This window comes from Bufo bufo, chromosome 3, assembly GCF_905171765.1.
Source record: "Bufo bufo chromosome 3, aBufBuf1.1, whole genome shotgun sequence".
Lineage (NCBI taxonomy): Eukaryota > Metazoa > Chordata > Amphibia > Anura > Bufonidae > Bufo > Bufo bufo.
Genome location: NC_053391.1, coordinates 504895737 through 504920554, shown reverse-complemented (window position 1 = coordinate 504920554; position 24818 = coordinate 504895737). Strand labels below are relative to the sequence as shown.

At 44.3% G+C, this 24818-nt stretch overlaps 1 protein-coding gene across 2 annotated transcripts in view; it reads left to right on the top strand.

The window, feature by feature from the left end:
• Positions 1 to 17603: 17603 nt before the first annotated feature.
• The window catches only part of NDFIP2 (Nedd4 family interacting protein 2), a 93802-nt gene continuing 86587 nt past the window's right edge, over positions 17604 to 24818 (top strand). For both annotated transcript variants that reach the window (XM_040425324.1, XM_040425323.1), the window contains exon 1: positions 17604 to 17843. In XM_040425324.1, coding sequence (XP_040281258.1) covers positions 17802 to 17843 — 42 coding nt within the window. In that variant the 5' untranslated portion in view covers positions 17604 to 17801. The remainder of the gene's footprint in view (positions 17844 to 24818) is intronic.

Genomic DNA, 24818 nt, shown 5'->3' with positions numbered 1-24818 from the left:
GGAATCATCAAGGTAACCTGCTACTACAGCCATTCTGACTTTGCTACTGTGAGGGACACTGTTAAGACACCCTTCACACCTGCATGTCCTTGTCAGATGTGCCTTAAAAACTGTGGGCACTACAACCACCATTGCAGGAGTATTGTTGCCAGCCATAGAGACTACTGAGAGAGACTTTAGCAAGATAGAGAGGGGAGATTGCCATAACTCCCTTCCTTTTCTAAATCCATATAAGGCTGTCTGGAAGAGAATTGCATTGTGTACAGTTAGAACTGTGTCTGCTATAGTTGGATGTACTACAACTCCAATTTTACACTGAGAGACATTTATTCTTCTACCTTTGGCATGTTTTTCTGACTCCTGCACCATATGCTGGCCATTGCACTCCAAACGCCCTGCCTTGCACCCATACAAACACTTAACATCGCGGGCACCCTAACTACCATTAGGCAGGAGCCCTAGAACCAGGGTGTGCCCTGAGGGAAGAAAGGATGCATCCTCCTTTCACTGCAATGCCTTAGGGACTACCACTCCCATCTTCAGCTCCGACTCCCTCTGGGTGGCTGCACATGCTCATATGGATGACTAAAATTTAATGTTGATAAATGCAAGATAATGCACCTGGGGTGTAAAAACCCAAGAGCAGAATATAAAATCAGTGATACAGTCCTAACCTCAGTATCTGAGGAAAGGGATTTAGGGGTCATCATTTCAGAAGACTTAAAGGTAGGCAGACAATGTCATAAAGCAGCAGGAAATGCTAGCAGAATGCTTGGGTGTATAGGGAGAGGCATTACCAGTAGAAAGAGGGAGGTGCTCATGCCGCTCTACAGAGCACTAGTGAGACCTCATTTGGAGTATTGTGCACAGTACTGGAGACCATATCTCCAGAAGGATATTGATACTTTGGAGAGAGTTCAGAGAAGAGCTACTAAACTGGTACATGGATTGCAGGATAAAACTTACCAGGAAAGATTAAAGGACCTTAACATGTATAGCTTGGAAGAAAGACGAGACAGAGGGGATATGATAGAAACTTTTAAATACATAAAGGGAATCAACAAGGTAAAAGAGGAGAGAATATTTAAAAGAAGAAAAACTGCTACAAGAGGACATAGTTTTAAATTAGAGGGGCAAAGGTTTAAAAGTAATATCAGGAAGTATTACTTTACTGAGAGAGTAGTGGATGCATGGAATAGCCTTCCTGCAGAAGTGGTAGCTGCAAATACAGTGAAGGGGTTTAAGCATGCATGGGATAGGCATAAGGCCATCCTTCATATCAGATAGGGCCAGGGGCTATCCATAGTATTCAGTATATTGGGCAGACTAGATGGGCCAAATGGTTCTTATCTGCCGACACATTCTATGTTTCTATGTTACCCTATAGTTACTGCTATATGCTTTCAAGTCTCCTGAAGGCCGGATAAAATGGTATTTTGTGGATGCAGCTATGTTTTATATATGCCCCGAGCTTGTCTGGTACATGCACAGGACACTCAATATAGATGTGATACTGACTGTACTCCTGTACCTGGGCCAGTTGGGTGGATGTCTCATGTTTTATTATATGCTATAGTAGGCACTACCATGGGCAATGTCATAAATTGCCACTGACCACCAATGTGCATCATTTTTGCTTCCCTAGAAGGCTATTTGTGGATCTCTAAAACCACAACGAATAAGATGAGTACATTTAAAGAAGGTCTGTCAGCTCATATGGTGTCTGTTTAGTGAGTAGTTTAATTCCCCAATAAACACCAATTCTGGATTATCTTTACGTAGATTTACTAATAGTGCTGCACTTTGTACTGTCCAAGAATACGAATCACAGTTTTAATATTAGACAAATTTACCCTGGCACATGAACCAAAATTTGGAGTATCATAAATCCTGCACCAGATTTCCGTCAGAATTCTGTACATGTGCCAAAAATGTGTCAGTCTGCCAGAGTGTCTCAGTTTACTCCACTCATAAGTTGGCATATTATGACTCCAAAAATCCACCTTTTTGCTGCACCGGGATACATTTGGGCCACACTCTTTTCCTGTGAAGCTATGCCTCAAAAGCTTAGAAAAGTGTGTAAAACAGTTGGTAAACCTGACGCAAAACATGCACTCTAGTTTTTGGTGAAAAATGCCCCAAAAGAATGGTGCATTTTTAACAGTAAATCTGCTGCAATGTGCCTTGTTTTGGCTCTGTTATTCCTTCTAGAAATGTATGAATAAATTGACGGTTGGATCTTCTCATTTGTCAGAATCTGACACAGTCAACACTGATTGGACTATGTCAGACTGTGTAAGAAAACACACACAACACCCAGTTGTCAATATGTTCATATATTTACCGGAGAAAGGATGCCTCAGAATTGATATTTCATAGGGAATATGGGTATTTACTAAAACAGTTCAGGAGACAAGTCCTTATTAACAACCTTTTAAGGGTACTTTCACCCTAGCGTTATTCTTTTCCAGTATCGAGTTCCATCACAGGGGCTCAATACCAGGAAAAGAACTGATCAGTTTTATCCTAATGCAATCTGAATGCATCAGGATGTCATCAGTTCAGTCACTCTTACGGTATTTTCTCCGTCCAAAATCCTGGAACACTCCCATTGAAACTCATTAATGCCGTATCCAGTGTTCTGGAAAAACGGATCCGGTTTCCCAGTCTGCGCATGCGCAGACCTTTAAAAATGTGAAAAAAAGAAATACCGGATCCGTTTTTCCGGATGACACCAGAGAGACGGATCCGGTATTGCAATGCATTTGTGAGACAGATCCGGATCCGTCTACAAATGCTATTCGTTTGCATACACATTTTCGGATCCGGCAGGCAGTTCCGGCAACGGAACTGCTGTCCGGAATCCAGCAACGCAAGTGTGAAAGTACCCTAAAAAAGAAAAAAAAAAGAATACTTTACATATCATGTACGTCATTTCTTTGCGGGTCTTAAAGACCCGTGACGTACATGTACTTCATGAGGATCGAGCTGCACCCGCCGCAGGGGTCCAGCAGTCACTGATAGCCGGACCCCTGCTGCCAGCATCAGTGAAATCACCGATGACGGCGAATTAACCCTTTATGTGCCGCGGTCAGCGCTGACCGCGGCACGTACGATGTCGGGCGGGGATCGGCACTGCCATCGGGTCCCCATGCTGCTGTGACGGGGACTTGATGGTATGGAAGGCAGCCCGATGCCTTCCTTAGGCATCGGGGCTGCTTTCCGGGGAAGAGCCTGTGAGATCCAGCCCCCTGGATCTCACAGGCAGGAAACTGTATGAGTAATACACACTGTATTAGGCCTCTTTCACACGAGCGTGTCCGGATGCGTTGCGGCAAACCCGAGTAGGTACCCAATTGCAGTCAGTTTTGATTGCGTTCCGTTGTTCAGTTTTTATCGCGCGGGTGCAATGTGTTTTGCACGCGCGTGATAAAAAACTGAATGTGGTACCCAGACCCGAACGTCTTCACAGAAGTTTAGGTTTGGGTTCAAGGTTGTGTAGATTGTATTATTTCCCCTTATAACATGGTTATAAGGGAAAATAATAGCATTCTGAATACAGAATGCATAGTACATGCATACATCTTCTTTGAGAAATAGGACCTTTGATGACGTCACTACGCTCATCACATGGTCCGTCACATGATCCATCACCATGGTAAAAGATCATGTGATGGACCATGAGATGAGCGCAGTGACGTCATCAAAGGTCCTATTCCTCAAAGAAGAAGACAGAAGAGATGCCGGCATTAACCCCTCCAGCCCTATTGTACTATGCATTCTGTATTCAGAATGCTATTATTTTCCCTTATAACCATGTTATAAGGGAAAATAATAAAGATCGGGTCCCCATCCCAATCGTCTCCTAGCGTGAAAATTGCACCACATCCGTACTTGCTTGCGGATGCTTGCGATTTTCACGCAGCCCCATTCACTTCTATGGGGTCTGCGTTGCGTGAAAAACGCACAATATAGAACATGCTGAGATTTTCACGTAACGCAAAAGTGATGCGTGAAAATCACCGCTCATGTGCACAGCCCCATAGAAATGAATGGGTCCAGATTTAGTGCGGGTGCAATGCGTTCACGTCACGCATTGCACACGCACGGAAAACTCGCTCTTGTGAAAGAGGCCTTACTCATACAGCCAATGCATTCCAATACAGAAGTATTGAAATGCATTGTAAAGGGGATCAGACCCCCAAAAGTTGAAGTCCCAAAGTGGGACAAAAAATAAAGTGAAGAAAAAAATGTTTTCCCCCCAAAAAAATTAAGTTGCAAGTAAAAAAATAAAAAAGTAATTTTCCCCAAATAAAGTTACATTTTTTTTGTAAAAAATAGGGAAAAAAAGAAAAGTAGACATATTAGGTATCGACGCGTCCATATCGACCGGCTATATAAACATATCACATGACCTAACCCCTCAGATGAACACCGTAAAAAAAAAAAAAAAAAAGTGTGCTAAATAAACCATTTTTTTGTAACCTTACATCACTAAAAGTACAACACCAAGTGATCAAAAAGGCGTAAGCCCGCCAAAATAGTACCAATCGAACAGTCATCTCATCCCGCAAAAAATGAGCCCAAAAAATAAAAAAAACTAGGCTCAGAATATGGAGACACTAAAACATAATATTTTTTTTGATTTAAAAAAATTGTGTAAAACTTAAGTAAATAAAAAAAATATACATATTAGGTATTGCCGCGTCCGTAATGACCGGCTCTATAAAAATACCACATGACCTAACCCCTCAGGTGAACACCGTAATTTTTTTAAAATAAAAACTGTAAAAAAAGGCATTTTTTTGTCACCTTACATCACAAAAAGTGTAATGGCAAGCGATTAAAAAGTCATAAGCACCCCAAAATTGTGCCAATCAAACTTTCATCTCATCCCGAAAAAAATCATACCCTACCTAAGATAATCGCCCAAAAACTGAAAAAACTATGGCTCTCAGACTATGGAGACACTAAAACATGTTTTTTTTTTGTTTCAAAAATTATATTATTGTGTAAAACATATTAGGTATTACCGCGTCTGTAATAACCTATAAAAATTTTACATGACCTAACCCCTCAGGTGAATACCGTAAAAAAATAAAAACGGTGTAAAAAAAGCTATTTTTTGTCACCTTACATCACAAAAAGTGTAATAGCAAGCGATCAAAAAGTCATATGCACCCTATAATAGTACCAATCAAACCATCATCTCATCCCGAAGAAAATGAGCCCCTACACAAGACAGTCACCCAAAAAATAAATCAAACTACGGCTTTCAGAATGTGGAGACACTAAAAAAAACATTTTTTTTTCAAAAATGCTTTGTTATGAAAAAAAGAAACAAACAACCAAAAAAAGGAGACATATTTGGTATTGTCGCGTTCGTGACAACCTGCTCTATAAAAATACCACATGATCTAACCTGTCAGATGAATGTTGTAAATAACAAAAAATAAAAACAGTGCCAAAACAGCTATTTCTTGTTACCTTGCCTCACAAAAAGTGTAATATAGAGCAACCAAATATCCTATGTACTCTAAAATAGTACCAACAAAACTGCCACCTTATCCCGTAGTTTCCAAAATGGGGTCACTTTTTTGGAGTTTCTACTCTAGGGGTGCATCAGGGGGGCTTCAAAATGGGACATGGTGTCTAAAATCCAGTCCAGCAAAATCTGCCGTTCCAAAAACTGTATGGCGTTCCTTTCCTTCTGCGCAATGCCGTGTGCCCGTACAGCAGTTTACGACCACATATGGGGTGTATACCTTGAGGGGTGTAGTTTCTAAAATGGGGTCAATTGTTTGAAGTTTCTACTCTAGGGGTGCATCAGGGGGTCTTTAAATGTGACATGGCAGCTTAAAATTATCCCAGTGAAATCTGCTTTCCAAAAAAACATATGGCGTTCCTTTCTTTCTGCGTAATGCTGTGTGCCCGTATAGCAGTTTACGACCACATATGGGGTGTTTCTGTAAACTACAGAATCAGGGCCATAAATATTAAGTTTTGTTTGGCTGTTAACCCTTGCCTTGTAACTGGAAATAATGGAAAATCTGCCAAAAAAGTGAAATTCTAAAACTTCATCTCTATTTTCCAATAATTCTTGTGGAACACCTAAAGGGTTAACAAAGTTTGTAAAATCAGTTTTGAATAACGTGAGGGGTGTAGTTTGTAAAATGGGGTCATTTTTGGGTGGTTTCTATTATGTAAGCCTCACAAAGTGACCTCAGACCTGAACTGGTCCTGAAAAAGTGGGTTTTAGAAATTTTCAGAAAAATTCCAAGATTTGCTTCTAAACTTCTAAGCCTTCTTACGTCCCCAAAAAATAAAATTGCATTCAGAAAATGATCCAAACATGAAGTAGACATATGGGGAATGTAAAGTAATAACTATTTTTGGAGGTATTACTATCTATTATAAAAGTAGAGAAATTGAAATTTTCAAATTTTCAAATTTCTCAAAATTTTGGGTAAATTTGGAATTTTTTTATAAATAAAAAAAACTATTCGACTCAATTTTGCCACTGTCATGAAGTACAATACGTGACGAGAAAACATTCTCAGAATGGCCTGGATAAGTAAAAGCGTTTTAAAGTTATCACCACATAAAGTGACACATGTCAGATTTGCAAAAAATGGCCTGGTCCAGGGCTTCTGTCACCCCCAAAACTCATTTTTCATTTTTGGGCATATTAAAATCCTTATTGGACGACTATTCCCTATATAGGGCTCTTACCTTGTTCTGTGGCTTCGTTTCATTAAAAATCGATCTTTTAAAATATGCAAATGACTTCACTACCAGCAAGTAGGGCGTCTACTTGCTGGTAGCCGCCGCATCCTCCTTTTAAAAAAACGCCCCCTCCTCCTGTTGATTGACAGGGCCAGCGAGCGCTCTCCTACTCTGGCTGGCCCTGTCTGCGTTCTAAATCTCACGCCTGCGAGAGTTTTGGGGGTGATAGAAGCCCTTTAACTCCTTAAGGACACAGCCTTATTTCACCTTAAGGACCAGGCCATTTTTCGCAAATCTGACCAGTGTCACTTTAAGTGGTGATAACTTTAAAACGCTTTGACTTATCTAAGCCATTCTGAGATAGTTTTTTCGTCATATATTGTACTTCAAGACACTGGTAAAATGGAGTTAAAAAAAATCTTTTTTATTTATGAAAAAATACCAAATTTGCCAAAAATTTTGAAAAATTTGCAAATTTACAAATTTCAATTTCTCTACTTCTATAATACATAGTAATACCTATAAAATAGTTATTATTTACATTCCCCATATGTCTACTTCATTTTAGGATCATTTTGGGAATGACATTTTATTTTTGGGGGACGTTACAAGGCTTAGAAATTTAGAGGTAAATCTTGAAATTTCTCAGAAATTTTCAAAAACCAACTTTTTCAGGACCAGTTCAGGTCTGAAGTCACTTTGTGAGGCTTACATAATAGAAACCACCCAAAAATGACCCTATTCTAGAAACTACACCCCTCAAGGTTTTTAAAACTGATTTTAAAAACGTTGTTAACCCTTTAGGTGTTCCACAAGAATTAATGGAAAATTGAGATGAAGTTTCAAAATGTCACTTTTTGGGCAGATTTTTCATTTTAATATTTTTTTTCTAGTTACAAAGCAAGGGTTAACAGCCAAACAAAACTCAATATTTATGGCCCTGATTCTGTAGTTTACAGAAACACCCCATATGTGGTCGTAAACTGCTGTACAGGCACACGGCAGGGCGCAGAAGGAAAAGAATGCCATACGGTTTTTGGACGGCAGATTTTGCTGGACTGTTTTTTTTACACCAAGTCCCATTTGAAGCCTCCCTGATGCACCCCTAGAGTAGAAACTCCATAAAAGTGACCCCATCTAAGAAACTACACCCCTCAAGGTATTCAAAACAGATTTTACAAACTTTGTTAACCCTTTAGGTGTTCCACAAGAATTAATGGAAAATAGAGATACAATTTCAAAATTTCACTTTTTTGGCAGATTTTCCATTTTAATATTTTTTTACAGTTACAAAGCAAGGGTTAACAGCCAAACAAAACTCAATATTTATGGCCCTGATTCTGTAGTTTACAGAAACACCCCATATGTGGTCATAAACTGCTGTACGGGCACACGGCAGGGCGCAGAAGGAAAGGAATGCCATTCGATTTTTAGAAGGCAGATTTTGCTGGACTGGTTTTTTGACACCATGTCCCATTTAAAGCCCCCCTGATGCACCCCTAGAGTAGAAACTCCAAAAAAGTGACCCCATTTTAGAAACTACGGGATAGGGTGGAAGTTTTGTTGGTACTAGTTTAGGGTACATATGATTTTTGGTTGCTCTATATTACACTTTTTGTAAGGCAAGGTAACAAGAAATAGCTTTTTTGGCACCGTTTTTTTTGTTATTTACAACATTCATCTGACAGGTTAGATCATGTGGTATTTTTATAGAGCAGGTTGTCACGGACGTGGCGATAGCTAATATGTATACTTTTTATTTTATTTATGTTAACATTTTCAAATGTTACATGGCGCCTAAAAACCATTCCAGCTAAATCTGCCCTCCAAAAACTATATGGTGCTCTTTCCAATCTGACCACTGACATGTGCCCATACAGCTGTTTACTACCACATATGGGATGAGTTTGTAAACTGCAGAACCACGGTAATAAATTTAGAGGTTTGTTTTGCTATTAACCCTTGCTGTGTCACAGGAAAAAATGGATTAAAATGGAAAATCTGCAACATAGTTTTTAAAATCAGTTTTGAATAATTTACGGGATGTAGCTTCTAAAATTGGGTGATTTATGGGTGGTTTCTATTATGTAAACGTCACAAAGTGATTTCATAAAGTTATGTCCTTCAAAAAGTGGGCTTTGGAAATTTACTTAAAAATTATAAAAATTGCTTCAAAAGTTCTAAGCTTTCTAACATCCTAAAAATGATGCCAACATAAAGTAGACATAAAGTAGTATCTATGTTACAGAGTTTTACCATGCAATTGGCTCACTAATATAATGTTATTACCAATTTTGCAGTCTTTAACTATAATAAAAGTAGCTTTTTTGGGCAGCCAGCCTTTTGTTTATTCAAAGTTTTCCATGGATATGACCTGTAGTTTTCTGTGTAGCGTGGTCGAGCATGCACAGTTATTCTCTGCCAAGCTTACTTCCTCATAAGCAGGATGCGCCTTTGCCTTCAAGTAAAGCACAGAGACATCGGGAACATGTAAGCTCCGCTCACTTATGGGTGGGGTTTGTATTAGCCCCACCCATTTTGACCCAGGACAGTGCGAGAGAATCATGGGCAATGTAGTCAGAATGTTTGTTTCCAGCTCATGTGATGTAAGGTAAGGCGTCATAACGGTAAGAGCGGATTACAGATCAAAACAGTAGTAGGTTAGAGGAGTAACACCGGACCCCTGAAAACTGTTTCTGTGTGGGTTAAGACATTGCAGAGCAACAGTGCAGTTTAAAAAAATAGCTTACCCAAACGGAATACCCCTTTAAGTAATAACTATTTTATGAGGTATCACCATCTGTTTTATTCCGGCCGCCTTTCGGCATGTCTGCCGTGCTGCCGCCTGAACTCCAGGGGCACGTGTACACTAGCAGCAGCACGGATCCGACAGGCTGCTCACACGCCGGAGCAGCCTGTCGGAGTTCCTTGCCGCTAGTGTAAAACTAGCCTTAGCCTGGGTTTATACATATTTCAGACAGTAAAAAAAAAACAACTGAAAACTGCACTGTAAATACTGCATGTGCTTTTACTGCAGTTTTGCATTATGCTAACAGCCTATATGATTTGTACAGATGTAACACATTTATCTTACGTGTTTTCACATGTAAAAACCACATAGACAATAACCACGGCAACTGCGGTAAAACCCCATGTATTTTTGCTATACTGTTTAATTTTTTTATGTGAATACATTAACACGTTCATGCAGTTTTTAAAGCCAAAGCCAGAATTTGAGCTAAAAAGAGAAGGCTTGCTCTTTCTTTTATATGTGCACTCAGTTCATGATCCACTCCTGGCTTTGGCTTCAAAAACTGTGGAAAAAAACTACGTTGAAACCCAGCCCGACCCAGTCAGATCTGAACCTCACTGCCTGGTAACTGAGGTAGAAGCATTTCCTGGCTCTGCTTTGTTGGCTGTGTGGACCGCATAGTTGTTGATGACTTCAGCTTGTTTTTGACTTCTCCGTCTGTCTAGTACTCTTATTACTTGCGTGGGCAGAACAACCAGGGTAGCAGGGCAAGCAGCTGATATGGGGCCCCACAGGGCCCCTTTCCCCTCATACATAAGCTGCAGTTATCATTACTTTTGGCATATATTTGTGGTACAAGATCACTGCATTATCCTTTTACTGTGACATCATGTGTGCCTTTACTCCCCTCTGACATCATTATAGTTTTCCCATGATGTGACATCACAGTGTTTTCTGATTAGGACTGCAGCTATCGATTATTTTAGTAATCAACTATTCTATTGATTAATCCAACGATTAATCAAGTACTGTAATAAGAAAAAACCCCATTAAAGAACATTTTCCTTTATAAAAACTCATCAACCCCCCATGCCATCATCAGACCCCCGTGTCATCAGTCCTCAGCACCATCAGCCCCATCCATGCCATCAGCTCCCCCAGTGCCATTAGCTAACCCAATGCCATCATTCCTCTCTGCCATCAGCTCCCCCCAGTGCCATCAGTCATCTGTGCCATAAGCTCCCCCCATGCCATTAGTCACCTATACCATCAGCCTGCCCCATGCCATCAGCTCTTCTCTGATGCTTCTGTCCTCATGCAGCCCCTATATAACTGTATACCCCGCAATGCTACTACACCTTTCCAGATGACAATGGAGGCTGGAGAAGCCTTTCAGTCATTGAAGGCCGCCATTGCATCTGCCCCTGCTCTTGGCATCCCCAACTACAACCTTCCCTTACGACTATATGTCATGGAACGCCAAGGCCACGCCACTGGAGTCCTTACTCAAACCCATGGTGCTGGGATAGACCCCTGGGTTCCTGTTCTAAGTGCCTTGACCCCGTAGCCAGAGCCGCCCCTTCCTGTGTCAGAGCCGTCCATGCTGCCAGCTCTCTTCTGGACGTCACATCTGACGTTGTACTTGGTCACCCACTCACTATTCTGGCTCCCCAAGACATTTCTGCCATCCTTCAGCAGACTCAACCTAAACACCTCACTGCACAACGCCACCAGTGTAGTCTGCTCCTGCCAGATAATGTCACCATTCAGAGATGCCACATCCTCAACCCTGCTGCACTCCTTCCTCTTCCAAGGGGAGAGTATACTGGAGATTCTGAAGATTTTATTGATCTACATGCTGAAGAGGACCTTCAGGAAGAAGAATTATGGAGCACAACCGATTCTCTTTACAACGAACAAGAACATGATTGCATCACAATGATGGAAGCTGAAGTAGGGACTCCCACCATCAGTCCAAGACACTCCTCTGACAAACCCACATTGGACTCTCTTTGTGGACGGCTCAAGGTACACCGATGACAAGGGGAAGTTCCATACAGGCATGTCAGTCACTAGTAAGCATGAGGTGCTATGTGCAAGACAATTGCGCCCAGACCAGTCAGCACAGGAGGCTGAACTCATTGCCCTCACTGAAGCCTGCCTCATGGCAAAAGACTCTACCGCTAATATATACACAGATTCTAGATATGCCTTTGGAGTAGTTCATGACTTTGGAGTAATATGAAAGGCCCGGGATTGCATCACAGCTGCAGGAACCCCAATCAAGAATGCTTTAGCAGTAGCGGCTCTAATGGCAACAGTACTCCTGCTCACCCAAGTGGCAGTGATCAAGGTAAAGGCCCATACTCGAGCTGACACCTCTGAGGCCAGAGGAAACGCCTTAGCTAACCAAGCAGCCAGAAAAGCAGCAGTGGAAGAGGAAAGAGTCCAGTCAAACCAGATAATGGTAGCACACAAGGAAATAGAGTGTGCCTACCTAGAGCCCTCTATCCCCTAATAGCCTTAGTAGCTCATGGGCCCACCCACCAATCCAAAACCATCATGAAAGAACTAATTGACAAAATATGGGTGGCCCCAGGAATCACTCTGGTCCTGGTAAGACATACCCAGTCTTGCCTCATCTGTGCCAAATGTAACCCAGGCAGAACCGACCCCACGCACTGGAAATGTCTCCCAAAGGCCTTATATCCTTTTTAGAGGATACAAATTGACCACATCCAGATGCCAATGTGTCAAGGGTTTCAATATGTGCTAGTAGTGATAGACTTGTTCTCTGGGTGGCCAGAAGCCTACCCCATCCGCAACCACCACTGCTAAGAAACAAATGCAGGAAACCAGCATTCTATAATTATCTACTGAGGAAGGAACTGTACAAAGACCTGGCTATCGGTGCTGTTTTTACAAATATGCAAGAAGAGGATTTTTGCTAATCCAACTTTTTAATTTTCTTCAATCATTGGAAGACGTTTTATACCGCTTTAAAAGATTGAATTTACCAACCATTTTACCAACCATTGACAAGGTGGACCAAATCTGTGTTGATACATTCAACGTTGCCAAAAATACAAGGCAAACTCTGCTGTGTCCACTTCCGCTGGTCCGACAGGTTCAGGCAACTACCAACTCAGCTGCATCAGCTTCCGTCAGCCCGACTGCTCCAAGCGCCTACGTCACAAACCAGCGATTGACTGTCCAGCTGGACACGTGGGACGCTGAGGGAACGGGTCTGAAGTTTTGCTCCGCAGGAACAAGTAAGTGGAGCACTGACAATCGGAGAAGGTGCGGTCATTATTTGCCAGACGACACCTGAATACTGAGTTTCCCTTGTGGGAGATTATAGCAAGGATGCTTTTGAACCTCTCCGGTTCCAACTATCCGGTAAACCGGCATTTAATGTTATGAACATTTGAGCGGTCTAATTGAATAACTCTTGCAGCCTCACTCTAGCCATCAGGTCTTATTTTTAGGAGTACTCCAGTGTTTAGGTTTGTGCGTGAGCTCCGCACTCCATATACCTATCTTACACATTTCATGTATGTATGCTGATATGCTGACATCAAGTACGTTTTTGTTTGATTTAGTGCATTAATAAAATTTTATGCAAAAATACTGTGAGCCAGCCTATATTACTATTGATTTAAATGCAGGAAACTGTTTGCAGGTTCGGGGTACCTGAGGTCATTGAGCGTGATCAGGGCCCAGCATTCACTGCCAGTCTAATCCAAGAGGTCTGGAAGATGGTAGGGTCACACCTAGCGTTTCACTCCCCTTACAGACTCCATACGAGATCCTCTTTTTGACAGGGCCAAGAATGGGACTATTTTCCACAGCAGCTACAAATGCATTATGAATCTGTTGTAAAATATGTGATAGCATTGAGCAAACAATTGTCTAACATATATGCACAAGTTCTCTTCCATTCCAGATCCTGACTCCCTAGAGGGAAGCCACACTCTGAAACCTGGAGAGCGGGTGGTAGTCAAGAAACACGTCAGAAGCACCCTCGAACCACGATACGAGGGACCATACCAAGTGCTGTTGACTACCCCAACTTCCGTGAAACTCGAAGGGAGACCCACCTGGATCCATGCCTCACATTGTAAAAGAGTAAAGGCCGTCCTGATGACCCCAGAACAATAAGCCATGAGGATCCACCTACTTTTCATGACTTTGACCCATATACCAAGTTAAATCCAGTAAAGACGAGGACAGGGAAGTGTCCTTGCCTGCCGCAGTGTGGGCAGATGCCCCATGGCTCATGATAAACAGATCAGGACCCTCGATAAATTATAGCTCTACCCCTTGGCAAGAGGGATATTGGGCTAATGTCGCATGTTTTCCTAGCTGGACACACTGTTATTGTCTCCAAGTACAAACCAAAGGCATAACATTTAGTCCGCACATACACTTAGGCCCCTTTCACACGGGCGAGTATTCCGCGCGGGTGCAATGCGTGAGTTGAACGCATTGCACCCGCACTGAAGCAGGACCCATTCATTTCTATGGGGCGGTTCACATGAGCGGTGATTTTCACGCATCACTTGTGCGTTGCGTGAAAATCGCAGCAAGCTCTATTTTGTGCGTTTTTCACGCAACGCAGGCCCCATAGAAGTGAATGGGGCTGCGTGAAAATCGCAAGCATTTTCCGATTTTCACGCACGGTTGCTAGGGACGATCGGGATGGGGACCCGATCTTTATTATTTTCCCTTATAACATGGTTAAAGTAAAATAGCGCTGGAGGGGTCAAAAAAAGAATAATTTAAATCACCTTAATCCACTTGATCGCGCAGCCGGCATCTCTTCTGTCTTCATCTTAGCTGTGTGCAGGAAAAGGACCTCTGGTGACGTCACTCCGGTCATCACATGATCAATCACCATGGTAAAAGATCATGTGACGGACCATGTGATGACCGGAGAGACGTCACCACAGGTCCTTTTCCTGCACACAGCTAAGGCTACTTTCACACTAGCGTTCGGAGCGGGTCCGTCTGATGTTTCATCAGACGGATCCGCTCCTATAATGCAGACGTTTGCATCCGTTCAGAACGGATCCGTCTGCATTATAACTTAGAAAAATTTCTAAGTGTGAAAGTTGTCTGAGCGGATCAGTTCAGACTTTACATTGAAAGTCAATGGGGGCGGATCCGTTTGAAGATTGAGCCATATAGTGTCATCTTCAAACGGATCCGTCCCCGTTGACTTACATTGTAAGTCTGGACGGATCCGCTCGCCTCCGCACGGCCAGGCGGACACCCGAACGCTGCAAGCAGCGTTCAGGTGTCCGCTTGCTGAGCAGAGGCTGAACGCTGGCAGACTGATGCATTCTCAGCGGATCCACCTCCACTGAGAATGCATTAGGGCTGGACGGATGCGTTCGGGGCCGCTTGTGAGCCCCTTCAAACGGAGCTCACGAGCGGACACCCGAACGCAGGTGTGAAAGTAGCCTAAGATGAAGACAGAAGAGATGCCGGGCTGCGCGATCAAGTGGATTAAGGTGAGTTAAATTATTTTTTTTATCCCCTCCAGCGCTATTGTATTATGCATTCTGTATTCAGAATGCTATTATTTTCCCTTATAACCATGAAAATAATACAATCTACAGAACACCGATCCCAAGACCGAACTTCTGTGAAGAAGTTCGGGTTTGGGTACCAAACATGCAGATTTTTCTCATGTGTGTGCAGAACGCATTACAATGTTTTGCACTCACGCTGAAAAATTGTGCATGTTCCCGCAACGCACCCGCACCTTTTCCCGCAATGCCCGTGTCAAAGAGGCCTTAGGTTGCAATGATTTAAAAACAGACAGCCATGTGCAGTGTATTGGTGTAGATGCACCTTGTACATCAGGGCCAAAGATAACACACCCAGACCAGACTGCAAGCCACATGTTGTAGAAATTAGCATTCCCAATAAAGTTCTCAGTATCCTTTTCATATATCCCATGATAGTGTAGATGTGGGATCATTTGGTGGTGGCAACTGATTATCTAGATGATCAAATATGGGAAGTGATGAGACTTATGAATACCTCGAACATCGTGCAAAACCAGTTGATCGTTGTCACCAACCAACACACATTAGTTCTAGACTATGTTACAGCTAAAGATGGAGGTATGTGCCAGGTTGTGGGACCCGCTTGTTGCCATTATATAGACCCGCAGGGTAATTTGCGAGTTAAGGTGGCTCTAGAGAAAATGGAGGATATAAGGGATAAATGGCTGGACGCACATAAAGCTGATATGGTGGTCTGATACCTTCTCCTTCCTTAACCCCGACAACTGGTTTAAAGGTATTGGGGGTTGGCTCATGGGAATTGTCCAAGGAATATTACAGGTAGCCCTAATACTATTGGTAATATATATTAACTAAGCTTGTTACTTGTGTGACCCGCCTTTCAAAAAGAATGAAGAAAACTGATAAACACCCTATCATGCTTCTCTACGATGAGGAAGAACAAAAGGAAACGCCATTCAGAATGGTTCCCCCTCCTCGCTATGATGCCGTGCAGAGATAGGGTAAGATGAATCCCAGGGTATTATCACAAGTCCGAGCAACCGGGAGCCTACCTAGAAGGGGTAGATTGTCGCCACTGCGGGTGAAGAGGATATGAAGGGTATGCGCAGGGGATTCGCTAGGCAAGGGAAAGTCCACAATCAAGTCTCCATAGGGGGGACAAAATGGATACTTGCTTGTGGAGAACTATACTTTAGCTAAAATGGCAGCCAGCCAACGCCTAGAAAAAGAATCTTACTTTCATGCTTCATTATGTACCTCAAGACAGCTTCTGTTCATCTCAAGCAAGCAGCTTCCCCCATCTAGAAGGGGGGACTTCCTCTTGCACATAGATTTGACAGAAAATACAGAGTTTATAGCCAATAGAAAAGATATACGCCACCTTACACCCACCACTCCTTCCTATCCTATATACTGTCTGTTGTTCCGCAATAAACCAGAGATCTTGCTTTGACCCCCAGCTGTGTGTCTCAGTTTGATCTTTCCGTGCACGTATTCATTTAACATTGATTTGGAGCAGTACATCAACTGAACTGGCAGCTTGACCAGATCCAAAACACTTTCACACAGCCAAGACGGATCCGTCATGAACTCCATTGAAAGTCAATAGGGGACTGATCCGTTTTCTATTGTGGCAGAGAAAACGGATCCGTCCCCAATAACTTGGGGCTCATGATGGATCCATCTTGCTCCGCATCCCAGGACGGAAAGGAAACTACAACATGTTGTGGTTTGCTCTCTGGTATGGGAACGCAATGTATTTTGGAGCATTCCGTTCTGTTCAGTTTTGTCCCCATTGACAATAAATGGGGAGAAAACTGAAGCGTTTTTTTTTCTTTTCGGTATTGAACCCCTATGACGGATCTCAATACCGAAAAACTAAAACGCTAGTGTGAAAGTAGCCTTAGGGCTCATAGACATAAACGTATTTTGTTCCGTTCCGCAAAATATGGAATGCACACGGACGTCATCCGTATTTTTTCCAGATCCGTGTTTTGTGGACTTCAAAATACATACAGTTGTGTACATGAGCCCTAATAGGACACTAAAGAGCAGGGATCAGCAACCTTCGGCACTCCAGCCGCTGTGAAACTACAACTCCCAGCATGCACAAACTTGGCTGTTCTTGTAACTGGCACAGAAGTGAAAGGAGGATTCTGGGAGTTTTGCTGGAGGGCCTTTGATTCCCTGCTATATGCTCAGCAATAACAGGAATACAATAGCCATGACACTGCACTAGCGCGATTATCATACAGTAGGGGCACTCGGACTGTGGCTGCTACAGATGAAGTGGAGACGAAGACAGCTAGAAAAAAATGGGAGCAATTTATTAAAACCGGTGCAAATAAAAGTGGAGAAGTTGCCCATGGCAACCAATTAGCTTGGCTGCCGTGCATAGGTACTCCACTACATGATTATCTATTCTATATGGAAGAGGTAGGAATAAGATAAAGCTTCTTCCCGGACAGCGCACCTCCCCCTCAGCTCACGTATGCGTGGTGACGTAGATCCGGAATTTCCAGCGTTATCGCGATTCCATAGTAACCGGAAGCCACGCCCACGATTTTAACCACGCCCAGGAGGCGGCGCAGAGGTAACCGCGGTAGGCGGAGCGAACCTTAGCTGACTGAGGTTCCCTGTGTATATTGTAACGCTGTATACAGTGGCTGCAGGTGACATATAGAAAGCGCCATAGGCCGTCACACAGGAAACCGTACGGCAAGCCAAGAGGAAGCGGGGGCTACACAGCTGCACTCCGGGATCTGCTGGGCACCACCCCGTACATCATGGATCATCAGTACCTTCAGGCTGCCAACCGATACCAAGTGGTAAGTCACCTGGAGGACTAGTGACATCACGGGGATCTGCGTGTGGTCTGTGATGCAGTGCGGTGGGCTTGCTGCAGTGCGCTCACCTGGCCTGGCACTGTGTGGGTAGAGCAGGGGTGCCCAGGCCTTGCCAGGTCTCCCCACACCAGTGTAATGATGGATTATGGGACAGTGGGGAGGTGCCTGGTCCCTTAGTCCTGGTATAAAGATCGGTAGAGCGGGGCCCATACAATAACAAAGCAGATCACCCAGATGCCCAGTGTACCCCAGGTGAGGTACCATCACTGTCTGTGTGACCACATGTGAGAGAGCAGTTGGTAGGAGGCCCCAGTACCTGGCATAGGCCTGGACCGGCCTGTGGATGTAGAGAGGTTAGGACTAGATGCCTGAGGGTCACTATTAGGGCTCATACACACAACCGTCTCCGTTTTGCGGTCTGCAAACTGCGGATCCACAAAATATAGATCCCGTCCGAGTCCATGCCTCCATTTCTCTTTAAAATCCTGCAGAAATGTCCTATACTTGCCAGCGAACATACGTGCGGATGCGGACGGCACACAGTGAAATGAACGGGTCCGCATCCTATCCCCAAAAAATGAGACTGAACATACGGTCGTGTGCAGGAGCCCCCAGGTTTACAGACCGTCTGCACAGATTTCCGCACCACATCTGCGCACACGTTTTAGTTGTGGATCTCACACTCTCATTGCAAAGGGGTTAAATCCGCACACACAAAATAAAATATCACACAAGCAATGGACGTGCTGGGGATTTCAGGATCTGTACGGCAAGTCATATTTCCGTGAACATGAGATTTGCCTAATCGGATACACTGTGTTGGTACTGGATTACGCCGCCTGAAAACACGTGTGATCTACGGGATGTGCAGGCGGCCTTAGGGTGGGGTCACCTAGTTTCTGCCAAAGCCAGAAGACATATTAATCCTTCCTTTATATTTCCGATTCCACAGAATCCACTTCTGGCTTTAGCTGAAAAACCTCCAGGAAAATCTGCCTCCAAAAAACTATTGGGGTCATTTCTCAAACTGGTGTAAAGTAGAACTGGCTTAGTTGCCCATAGCAACCAATCAGATTCCACCTTTCATTTTCCAAAGGAGCTGGCAAAAATGATAGGTGGAATCTGATTGGTTGCTATGGGCAACTAAGCCACTGGGTTTAATTTTCCACCAGAATTTAGGGTACTTTCACACTTGCGGCAGGACGGATCCGACAGGCTGCTCACCCTGTCGGATTCGTCCTTCCGCTATTTTGCTGTGCCGCCGGACCGCCGCTCGGTCCCTATTGACTATAATGGGGACGGGGCGGAGCTCCGGCGCATTACGGCAGTTCGCGGTGAGAGGCCGCCGGACTAAAAAGTCAGACATGCAGGACTTTTAGTCCGGCGGCCTTTCGCCATGCACTGCCGTGCTGCGCCGGAGCTCCGCCCCTGTCCCCATTATAGTCAATGGGGACCGAGCGGCGGTCCGGCAGCACGGCGAAATAGCGGAAGGACGGATCCGACAGGGTGAACAGCCTGTCGGATCCGTCCTGCCGCAAGTGTGAAAGTAGCCTTAGGGGCAGACATTGTGCCAAAAATCCTGTAGCGGCAATGTGGTGTCTCTCCTGTTTTCAATGGGAAGTCAGTGTTGCAGTTTGTGGGCCAGCGGTTTAAAGCCGCAACTGCGCTAAGACACGTCCCTTCGTGGCGTGGTGTGTAGACAGACGCCACTTGAAGCCACCTTGGTTGTCCGCTAATGGTTTAGATGCATTCAGTGAAGGTAAGCCACGAGCGGGTCCCTGGCATCCAAACTGAACAACCATGGCAGAAAAAGCGGTGGTTTCTGCTGCGGTGTACATAGCGGAATTTGACAGCATGTAAATCCGCCATATGAATGTACTGTAAGAGAAACAAGGCCAGCATAATAGCACATCAGTGCGGTAACCGAGTCCCTGGTACAGATCTTCCATCGGACCGTGACTCTCCAGGGCTGCGTAGTTTTCCAAGCTATAGAAATGCCTTGGAGATCCAGCCCTATTTCAGCTTCAGGGTCTTAAAGGGGTTGTCCAGGATTTTAAGAAACTTGCCTAAGGCTACGTCTACACGACAACATTTGTCGCGCGACAATTTTTATAATGGCAGCCTATGGTGTCGCACTGCAACATACTGCGACGCAACAGTCGCAGAAAATCCATTCGAGATGAATTTTTCAGCGACTGTTGCGTCGCAGCATGTTGCATGTTGCAGTGCGACACCATAGACTGCCATTATAAAAATTGTTGCGCAACAAAATGTCACGCAACAAATGTTGCAGTGTAGTTGTGCCCTATCTGTCGCGCGACAAATATCGTCGTGTAGACGTAGCCTTAGAGCGGAAATGGTGGAACATAAAAAATAACCATTACCGATCCTTTAAATCCCCTAATGTTACAGCGCTCCAGTGGTCCCCCTTCTAGATCCGTGCCACAGCATGTGGATCACAGACCCATTAAAGTCAGCAGGTCCGCACTGCGGTGTGGGGTGCACACGGCCGGTTGGATCTGCAGTTTGTGAATGGACCCTATTAAAAGCCGTATGCAGGTGTATTTCCAGAGCGCGGTACATTTCTAAAGCCTATAGGTCTGGAATATTTCTACGTCGCAGTTCTCTTAGGCTACTTTCATACTAGTGTTTTTGCGGATCAGTCATGGATCTCTAAAAACGGATCCGTTACAATAATACAACCGCATGATCCTTTTGTATTATCTGTAACATAGCCAAGACGGATCCGTCTTGAACTCTATTAAGAGTCAATGGAGGACGGATCCGTTTTCTGTTGTGCCAGAGAAAACAGATCCGTCCCCATTGACTTACATTCTGTGCCAGGACGGATCCGTTTGCCTCCGCACAGCCAGGCAGACAGCAAACCACTGCAAGCAGCGTTTTGGTGTCCACCTCCAGAGCGGAATGGAGACGGAACGGAGGCAAACTGATGTATTCTGAGTGGACCCTTATCCATTCAGAATATATTAGGGCAAAACGCTTGTGGGAGCCCTGAACGGATCTCAGAAACGGAAAGCCAAAACGCCAGTGTGATAGTAGCCTTGGGGATAAGTGTTCTTAGGTAATTACACTTCAGGGAATTGCAGAATAGGCCATTTCTGTTACACTTTGAACCGACGTGTCACTTCTGATGGGGTGTAGCCCAGGGTTCCTCAGCGTATTATTACACCTCCTGAGTTTCACGTCTGTCCTTTTAGGTTTGTTGCCATGGGTAAAGAAAGCAGTTCCTAGAATATAGAATGGAGTTAACAGTTAAGCAGTTTGGGGATGGCAGAAATCCATGGAGGGGAACTTATTATTGCTCTGTCAGTTTTCTGGTCTAGAAAAGTCCTGTTTTGTGGGGGGAAAAAATATTGCAAATTTCCCCTTTTTGTGCTAAACTTGGCACTTTTGTAAAAAAAAAAAAAAGTGGGCATCTCTAATACTTGTGCCAGAAAACTGAAATAAATGACACTAGAAATCCATGTCACTTAGGCTACTTTCACACTAGCGTTCGGGGCTCCGCTTGTGAGCTCCGTTTGAAGGGTCTCATAAGCGGCCCGAACGCATCCGTCCAGCCCTAATGCATTCTGAATGGATGCGGATCCGCTCAGAATGCATCAGTCTGGCAGCGTTCAGCCTCCGCTCCGCTCAGCAGGCGGACACCCGAACGCAGCTTGCAGCGTTCGGGTGTCCGCCTGGCCGTGCGGAGGCAAACGGATCCGTCCAGACTTACAATGTAAGTCAATGGGGACGGATCCGTTTGAAGATGACACAGTATGGCTCAATTTTCAAACGGATCCGTCCCCCATTGACTTTCAATGTAAAGTCAAAACGGATCCGTTTGCATTTTTTGTTCATGGTTATGCAAACGGATCCGTTCTGAACGGATGCAAGCGTTTGCATTATAGGAGCGGATCCGTCTGTGCAGATACCAGATGGATCCGCACCTAACGCAGGTGTGAAAGTAGCCTTAGAGGCGTGCGTGTCAGCATAGTTTATATTAAGACTGACAAAGACAACATCAAACTGCACGCAACGATGGTGCGAACAGTCCTTTATCTGAACCTAAATTCAATGCTTGCATTTCAAAATGGAGGCAAACAAGCACCGTTCAACTTCCTAAATCATCGATCTGCCTGTGTAAAAGGACCTTTCCTTTTACATAGACAGAAGTTTCAGTCAATCATCAGGAATGAATAAAACGCTCCTGATAATTGCCTGCTCGTCAGTAAGATGAAGGCTGTATTTACCGGTACATACTTCAATCATCTCCTCTGGATGGGGACAAGCCTAACCATTACTGATCCTTTAAATCCCCTAATGCTACAGCAGCACCGCTCCAGTGGTCCCCCTTCCACGTGCCTCTGGGTCCGCGTGGCCGCACCGCAGAAGAGCGTGTCCTATCTTTGTCTGCAACATGTGGGTTACAGACCCATTGACGTCAATGGGTCTGCACCGTGATGTGGGGCGCACACGGCCATCATCGCCTCCATCTATGGGGATGAGCTATTGCAACAGCAGCCCCATGTCTCCATACACATTCATTGTTTCTGGGCAACAGACCCCCATTTGTAGAGAACATTTTGCTGTCCAGAAACAACAATTTTCGGTGCGGCCAAAAGACCCGACGATCACCAAATGAACGAGCATTGAATTATGTACTGGATTATTGCTGGCACCTTTTACAGGTTAATTATCGGGAACAAGCATTACTACAAGTGCTCATCCCCGATACTCGGCCTGCTTCGCAGTCTGTGTACAATTCGCTTTACGGCTCATGCAAACAAATGTATTTTTGGCCTGCATCCGATCCGCATTTTTTGCCGGTAGGATGCGGACCCATTCACTTCAATGGGGCCGCAAAAGATGTGGTGTCTGCATCCGTATGTCAGTTCCGTGGCCCCTCAAAAAAATAGAACAGGTCCTATTCTTGTCCGCATAATGGATAGTTATAACTGTTTAATTATGGCCCACAGCTTGTATCAGTGTTTTGCGAACCGCAAAACGGCTACGGCTGTGTGCATGAGCCCTTAGGCAATTTCTTACAAGTGTATTCAGTGAGGGAAATATGCTGTGTGTCAGAGGTGTTTCCCAGATTGAACACTGCTCTTGTTATACAAAATCACAGCGTTCTAATGATTTTATAATGCTGTGTGTTACATAGCTAATATAGTTGAAAAAAAGACATAAGTCCATCAGGTTCAACAAAGGGATAGGTGGGGACGTGAATCCCAGAAGGAAGTGAGACTCAGATTTCTACACTGTAACGGATCACCTGGCACCCCTAGACTGAGTACCTCCGTTGACGGATGCTCCTAGCGTTTTCCTGAGGTTTCCAAGCACTCTGGCAGACACCACAATCAACGAACCGAAGAAGCATATAAATCCTCTTCAAGCATATGAATGCTGTAGACAGTTGAATAGGAAACCATACGAATAGGTTTACACTCCTAGCAGTCAAACTGGGACAGCATGCAATAAATCCTCCCCCAAGATTGAGACGACACTTCACCTTGAGGGTTAAAACAGGAACTCCCTTTATTTAGACACAGCACACCTACTTTAAACCCCCCAACAGCCTAATTTACATACAATCCACAAACATAGTACTGCCCACAGGGTTTTGAAATACAAGCAATCAATCCGTACAATACACACAGACACTCCCACACAAAATCCTCCCCTCTGCCGGTGATGATTACTGAACACAATGGCGAATATAATTATCAAAGGCAGAGAAATACAGTTTTATAAAACATATCACAGGAACCCCAAAACATGCAATAACCCCATAACCAGTATATCCTCGGAACCGGGGGATCTGGGTGAACCACATATCCAAAATTCACCCACATCCGTTCAGTAGTTTGGAAGATACAGTTTTATGCCAGTTACACCGAAAATATACAAGTTATACAGAAAATAGTCACTAATAAATGTGTCCCCTGTTTGGTAGTTTCAAACTACTGAATGATGTCTCTGTGCACCAAATACAGGCAAGATAGCACCGTGTTGAAAAGTCAGAACAGTGTCTGTGAGTTTAAAATGGCCGCCATCCATTGTTCTCACCATGTGAATAGTAAAATCCAAGTAAGGCAAATGATGCAATCCAGGGACAGAGGGCTCAGTCCCAAGTGCCTTAAGACCCAATAACTTAAGGGACCATAATCCCAGGGCAAGAGGCGGGCACGCAGCCCACTCCAAAAGCTAATGGCAAACTCTGGCAAAAAGGTGAGTTTGCTACATACACGTTTTAAAAAGCATTAAAGTCATTTACTTTTAAGAATTCATCTAAACCCTTTTTTAAACTGTCCACTGTTCCTGCTGTGACCACGTCCTGAGGAAGTCTATTCCACAGCTTCTCAGTTCTTACAGTAAAGAAGCTTTGACGCTTCTGGAGACTGAACTTTTTCCTCTCCAATCGGAGGCAGTGCCCCCTTTTCTTTTGAGGGCATTTGACATGGGACAGTTTTTCACCGTATGTTTTGTATGGCCTATTTATATATTTGTATAGGTTAAAGGGGTTCTGCACTTTCATTTAACTGATGATCTATCCTCTGGATAGATCATCAGCTTCTGATCGGCGGGGGTCCGACACCCGGGACCCCCGCCGATCAGCTGTTTGAGAAGGCAGCGGCCTTCTCACTGTTTACCGCCGACCCACTGACGTCACAACTAGTATCAACTAGCGTGGGCGGGGCTAAGCTCTGTTCACTTGAATGGAGCTTAGCCGTGCCCAGGCCAGTGATACTAGTTGTGACGTCAGTGGGCCAGCGGTAAACAGTGAGAAGGCTGTGGCGCTGCTGGAGCGCCGCTGCCTTCTCAAACAGCTGATCGGCGGGGGTCCCGGGTGTCGGACCCCCGCCGATCAGAAGCTGATGATCTATCCAGAGGATAGATCATCAGTTAAATGAAAATGCAGAACCCCTTTAATCATGTCCCCCCTAGATGTCT